This window comes from Triticum dicoccoides, chromosome 3B, assembly GCF_002162155.2.
Source record: "Triticum dicoccoides isolate Atlit2015 ecotype Zavitan chromosome 3B, WEW_v2.0, whole genome shotgun sequence".
NCBI classification, from domain to species: domain Eukaryota; kingdom Viridiplantae; phylum Streptophyta; class Magnoliopsida; order Poales; family Poaceae; genus Triticum; species Triticum dicoccoides.
The window spans coordinates 29,374,356-29,381,502 of record NC_041385.1 but is presented as its reverse complement, the minus strand read 5'-3'; the positions used below and the strand labels follow the sequence as shown (position 1 = coordinate 29,381,502).

The 7,147-nt window shown below is 45.9% G+C and overlaps 1 protein-coding gene across 1 annotated transcript; it reads right to left on the bottom strand.

Moving 5' to 3' along the window:
• Positions 1-2,279: 2,279 nt before the first annotated feature.
• On the bottom strand, positions 2,280-6,571 carry LOC119274521 (delta(7)-sterol-C5(6)-desaturase-like). The gene is made up of 3 exons (XM_037555225.1): positions 6,157-6,571; positions 3,272-3,577; positions 2,280-2,842 (listed from the first exon to the last, which is right to left on the bottom strand). Exons 1-3 carry the CDS (start codon positions 6,401-6,403, stop codon positions 2,553-2,555), a joined length of 843 nt encoding a protein of 280 aa, XP_037411122.1. The 5' UTR covers positions 6,404-6,571; the 3' UTR covers positions 2,280-2,552.
• Between the last annotated feature and the right edge of the window lie 576 nt (positions 6,572-7,147).

The following is a 7,147-nucleotide window of genomic DNA, read 5'->3' as shown; positions in this document are numbered from 1 at the left end:
GAAATATAAGGAGATGTTCACAGGACTTCTTTAAGTATTGAAGATTGACATGAACAGGTTCAAATCAACCTGGGGCCTAATGTTGAGGATATAACTACTGAGTGTAAACCGCCCAGAAGGGGCCGGTTCACCTTCAACTATATTGAAGCCCACGAAGACCCAGAAGATGGCGCTTTACTAATGAAGCTTAGAGGCCCGGAGCCCAAAGGCGGATTAGGGCCCATAGTGATAAACCTCCATGGTTGTGTAACTTGTATTGTATGTTAGGAAAGGAGAGACCGAGCCGGACACTTGTATGAGCCGGCCTCGGGACTGTAAACCGGCCGGGTGTCAGCCCGTGTATATAAGGGGACGACCCGGCGGCGGTTCAGGGACAAAAAACAACAACTCGAGATCCAGACATAGCGTGTTTAGCTCCCTGGTTATCGAGACCCCGATAATCCCAACACAACTAGACGTAGGCTTTCACCTTCATCGAAGGGGCCGAACTAGTATAAAATCCTCGTGTCCTTTGTCCGGTTTAACCCCTTTAAGCTAACCCGTCGCGATGGCTCCACGACTAAGTCCTTTCACAAGGACATCTGACGTGATATTTCCACGGCAGTATAGGAGAAAACCATTCTTCTTCATCGAGTTTACGAGGTCCCTTATGGTAACATAGCAGCTGCCATAGTCAATTACAGGACAAAAAGAATCTATCACAAGAATGGCTGACCTTTTTGCGATATGAATCTGGGAGTCTTGCCGCCACAAATATCATATGAATCTAGATCACTTATTCACGGTCGCCAGCGCCGTCCGATCTAGATCGCTCGTCCGCGCACGTGGTCAGGTGGCGTCTGGTCGGCACCGACCGTTTTCATCGCGCATGCTGCGGGTGTTACTGGAAACGGCATCATCCCACCCACTAGCATATTTAGAAATTCAGGGGAGGAGCAGGGGATTTGTGGCGAATTTTTTTTTTGCATGCACAACGTCTTAGTAGTTCTTTTTTTGCAGTTCCAGAAACCTTAGTTGCCATGTTCTTTGTATATTCCCTCACTGATACACCCTTGGTTCCACAGAGTTTTGTAAAAGAGGAGGCGTCTTAAAGGGCACATCAAGACGGAAACTCACTTTCCAGGTGTTGGATTCGTTGAAGGAGGGCAAGAGGAGGTTGTGGGTTGGGAATTCAGGAACACCTGAATCTTAGATCAATGACCACCAAAACCGGGGATACGACGGAGAAGGGCCAGGTTTGGGGGGCTATGACTTGGGGAAGGAGGCGAGGCTGGGTTTGGTGCGTTGGTGTGTCCCTTACGTGGAGCAGAAATTACGATCATGTCAAATTCTCCCCTGGGGGCATGTGCGCGAGGGGCCTGTTTGTTTCATTTTTGGTCTGCCAGCCGGATCCGGGGAAAGGCCCACTACCTATTTTGGGGCGTGTGCTCTGGACCGCTAGCCAGCCAACGGTTGCTGGCTAGCCGCATCCCAAGGACGTTTTTCAAGGAGGAGTTCGGGTGCTGACGAAGGATGCGACGATTCTTGCCCGTCAGATGAAGCCTGGAGCTTCTACAATTGGGCATGGGACAAAGCGTTGCCATCCTTTTTGCTTGGTTCTGTAGCGAGTTTCCTGACGATGTTTCATCTCACCTCCTTTTCTATCTTTTCTCCTTTATCGGCATGTTTAGATGCTGATGTGGACTTTGTATTTTTGTTAAGAAATTGATGAAAAAGGGAGACGCCCGGTTGGAAAAAAAGGTTCTGTCTTAGTCTTTCAGACATTCCACAACAGAAATCAGCAGCGCGAAACCAAAACATGCACTTCTGTCAGAATCAGACAAATGCAGGGAGACGAAATATGAACTTATTCTTTCGAGCAGCAGCAGCAGCAGCAGCAACATGGCCACAACAAAAAACGTTGTTACAATCAGAAAAATGCAAGAAAACTACAGAGAAAGTATCCGGTGGAAAACCAAGTTACGATGACAATCCATATATAAATCACATTTGGGAGTTGATGTTATACAAGCACACGAAAGAACCATGCAGGAAGAGTGATGCTGCAAGTTTTGTCACCATTCATCCATTGCTGGATATGGTTTTTGTTTTATACTCCTCTCAAGTGAATTTTATTTTTTCACTTGATTTTTCACATGTTTGTAGAACATCACCTCTCCAGCATAATATATAACATTTGAAACATACTTTGTCCAACGTACTACCCGGCTTCCACCCGGATTTATTTTTTCTCCAAACCACTATGAACTCTGGGAGCAGAAACAGCATCAAGCCCTATGTATGTATATAACAAGAAACAAACCCATCATCATGCTGCCGAGAAGGGTACAAGCCCCCTTGATTTCACCGCATCCCAGAGGAACAAAGCTAAATGAACAACCTTATTATTTCCACCTACCGGACTGAGACTGAAACAGCACACCGCTAACTGTCGTAAACACAACAACAAACATCTTTCAGCAGAATAAGAGAACAGATGGAGGGTTAAGCCTTAACACTTCTACTACACTTCACATTGCTACAGAGACAGGAAAGACCGCGCTCGCACGAGCTCAGTCCTTCTTGAGGAGATCCTCCGGCTCGCGGAGGGTGCCAAACAGCCAGTCCATCCACACGGTGTAGTGGCCGTAGTTGTGCCGGTACGTCGTGTGGTGGATGGTGTGGTAGCCGGCGCCCATCACCGGCCAGATCTTGCCGTGGATGCAGTCATGGATGTTGGCCGTCCACACCGCCTCTATGAATAACAGAGCAATGTGCGTCCTGAAGTGCATAGGGAGAAGGAACAGAGCAATCACGTGCGATATGGCTTGCAGGATCCCGTCCAATGGATGGAATGCTAGTCCTGCAAGGAACAAAACGCGTAGATTAGAGCTGTCACTCCCTGATAAAGAGGCAATTTTATTTCTTGCCGTCAAAGGGGCATTATATCTCTATTTAGTTTTCCTTTGCTAATGGCATGGCCTCCAGGTTCAAAACATTAAATTAAAGAAGCCCAGTGTCTACCGCATTCCGAATAATTACTCCGGAGTACAAATAAATGATTATACTAAAGTATACTGAAATACAGATAGCATCATAAGAAGAATTATAAGTAATGGCTTAACATTTATCGGCAATGGATTAACATTTCACAAGAACAAGAAATAGGAACGCTAACGTAAACTAAGCCCGTTATCTAGAACCCTTGTTCATCACTGTTACAGCGAAGTTATATACTCTAGCACATCTAGCACAGAAGAAGAAAAGAATCAACAGCTCAATAAGAACTTACCAGCAAATGGTGATAGGGTATTCTCCTTGTTGTAAATGTGGTGGGTTGCATGTAGGTGCTTGTATAGTGGCTTTATGTCATGCAACTCTCTGTGCATCCAGTAAATTCCGAACTCCACAAAGATGAGATATAGAGACACATAGACAATGTACATAGGCCAACCAACTTCACTGATATGAAAAAAACACCGTGTCCATCCACTCTCAATCATGTGCTCAGATACGGACGGAAGAGCACAGTAGAACGGCATAGCCTTTGATGCAACAATTATTTGCTTCTTCATAGCTTCTACTGTAGGGACAGCATCTGCATCAAATAACATAATGTTTCAGCAACACGTTCTATAAATCCTTATCAAATACACCTACAGAAGGTTTTAAAATTACTCGAATAAATCCATAGGACGAACAGGAAAATCAAGCAGAAGTGAAGTGCATGCGATAAATGTGGCACTTACTGGTCATTTGGAGTTAAAGAATGAAGACTAACCATATAAATAAATTTATGTTACAAAGTACTTTCATAAGATGCAACATTTGGCAGCATATTATGATTAAGATTCATAACTAAAATGCATTGGAGGATATGGAAGGTCAAAAATGATTTACATTTGTGAGCAGGAAAAAATAGCATTTCAATCTAATTAGACCTCAGCCAAGCAATTAAGGGGGTGAGAGTCACAAACTTATAAATAAATGAAGGTTACTATAAGTGATCTGTATGAATCTTGTGTTTTGATTGGGCCTGCGTGCCTGATGTTGATGTCAAGTTTTGCAGCAGTTAGCTCAGGCTGGTAGAGAAGTATTTTATTTCCATGAACCTGTTTGGGTCACACTCGCCTGACAATGTTGTGTTATCAGTTTAATTGCGAAATGAAATTGGGAGCAGAGATCTCCTAATTTTTTTTAAAAAAAAAGATCTGTATGCAGCAAACATTAAAAAATAAAATCTAAAGAACCATTTGGTTCCGGCAAATGACCTACAACCAAAACCATGCCAGCACTGCAAAATGTTGAACATGACGTTTAAAAGAAAGCTCTGCTTCCAGACTACTACACGCTAAATCACAACAAATGAAAAATATTACAGTGATGATGAACAAACAAATTGGACTAGCAGCTTTGCTTGCACAAAACAGTATCATGCAGCAAAATGGAATTCAATTTCCAAAGAAGCAGGAAATCATGCTGAAAAGGTTCTATTCCAGTTGTCTCGTACCTAAGGAAAACAAAAGGCATCTTGGTCCCATAGGAAAAAAATCAAGTCAACAATCGCTAGACACAAGTGTGCACCAGAGAAGATAGGCTGCTATATCCTTTTCATTACTGTTTTCTGAAAGAGACACCCTGCCTTTTTCTTAGCTGTGAGTTCAATTATGAGTTTTTGTTCGAGAAGATAGGCTGCCATATCCTTTCTACTGTTTTCTGAAAGAGACACTCTGCCTTTTTTTTAGCTGTGAATTCAATTATGAGTTTTGCTCGAGTGGTCCAGAACGTGGGTGCACCGAAATATCATGCAATTATCTCCATAAAAGATGCAGGCCGTTGACAAATACCAGCCATACAGGTCCCCCGTCTATTCATAGTACCGGAAGGACGAGCTGTCTAGTATGAGCATATGCATGATTGCAAGGTCCTGGACGTTTTACAAAATGCCCAGGAGAAAGCATGACAAGAAGTAGTATCTGTAGTTCAGTAAAATAGAAATAAAATATATTTTCATATCATATCAATGCCTTTTTTTTGGAGTTGGAGGGAGTATTTAAGCATAAGCAAACACGGAAATTGACGGTTGACAGAGACGTCCATTTGTTACAATGTCACTGAGCCATGAAGAGTCTGAGCCCGATTGCAAGGTCCTTGGACATTTCAGAAAAATGCCCAGGACAGAGCATAAATCAGCAAGTTGTAATGCCCAGGACAGAGCACAAATCAGCAATTTGTAGCTGTACTACTACTTAAGCACAAGCAAACACGAATATTGCCAGGTCGACAGAGACCTCCATTTGTTGCCATGTGATCTGAGCTAAGAAGCCGGCAGAAGTAATGAATTAAATCATGATGCAATCTGGCAAGGCATTATAAAAACGCCCCGAAAACGTTGGCAGTCTAAGTATGCATCAGCCACTTAAAAATGTTAGTTGTCTGCATCAACGAGTAGTAGCGTGCAAGCTCTCTCTATCTGTCATCTAACTTGATTCGCGATCTGACCCAGAACACAAACAGGAGAAGAGGTCGACTGACCAGAAAGAAATAGCATTTAAATGTGGCACCTATCAGAAGGCAGACTTTTTTAACAGCTTGGTTAATTATGCATCCATGCAACTGATTACTGAATGCCACACACCTCAACCAAGCAGTGATAAAACAGGAGGTTTGGTTCCAACAAGCAAATAGCAGTTCGATCAAGCAAGAAGCTGCTTATTGTTGCTTGAAAAAGCAGCAGGAATGGACTTCAGGCGATTTGTTCGACGGAGAAGTGTCTGTTGAGTCGATCTTCGTGACCATCGACGAGCCAGCAGACAAATCCAAGATGTGACCCCAAACCCACCTCATCCAACAACCAGACTGGGAGGTAGGAGCTGAGCCCAGGCGCAGCACCTGAATCGTGAGCAGGGAACTCCAGACGGAAGACTGATAATTGGGGATCGAAAAGCCCTCACCAACCAATCAAACCTCTCGCCGTCATTTTTCTTCCATCAAGGGACCACTGAAAGAGGCCGAAGCCCAAATCCCTTTCGCGGAACACAGTTAATAATCCAACTAAATCCTCGGATTAGAAGAGCCAATGAATCATCAGGAGGGAAGGGGCCGGGGGAGAGGAATTAACACCAGTACTAGGATTCTAGGACGGCGTGGGGGGGAGGGGTTGAAGAAAGGCGGGACCTTTGGGGATGTAGGCGTTGCGCTTCCAGTAGTAGATGACGAAGCACCAGAGGAAGCCGGTGGCGAAGTAGAGGAGGTAGCCGCCGATGCAGTTGCGCAGCCAGGAGCGGAGCGGGTGCGGCAGCGCCCGCCACCAGCCGCCGCCGCCCGGCACGACGGCGCTGAGGAAGATCTCGTTGTACCAGCCCGTCTCCTCCCGGAACAGGCCCCAGTAGTCCTGCTCCGCCGCCGCCGCCGCCGCCGCCATTGCCGGCAGCCGTGGGAGTGTCTGGTGGGTGGAAAACGTGGGGGGAGAGATGCTCGGTGGCTGCGGGGTGGGGTTTTAAAAGGCAGTGGGGATGCGATCTGTGCACTGCCACCGCGGCCGCATGTGCCCAGGTGGAGCGGGGGGTCTCGCCCCCGTCCTTTGTGTTGCCCGAAGGAGGGCGTGACAGAAATGCCGGCGACTCAGGGGCGCTGGATCCATGCCGTGGGAATCATCATCGGCCGGCAGTTTTTCCACACAAAAGAAAATAAAAAAAAACATCTGCTCGCAAAAATTGTTAGGTATTCCATCTGTTCGCATCACAGTCAGCCAACAGACGGCTGATCAGAAAGTTGGAGGTACTGTCCAGCCAGCTCTCAGTCATGTCAATTGTGCAAGTATGCTTGGCACAAAGGTGAGCAGGACCCTTCGCTGACTTGGATACATGTTCAATTACAAAAGAGATAAAAGTGCTAGCTAGCTCTTCAATTTCTACTAAGATTGGTGCCACAACTGCGCGCGAGTCGTGGCGATTGGTACAGAGGTTTACAACCTCCAAACAATCCGTCTCAAGGACGACGCTCGTAAAGCCCCTCAGCTTGGCGAAGATGACACCGTCTCGTACTGCCATCGCCTCCGCAATGAGAGGATCCGTCACACCTGGGTATGGTTTGCTCCAAGCTCCTAGGAAGGATCTTGGTGATCTTGCCACGCCACCTCCTCCGCCTTTCCCTTCCTCGCGCCTAA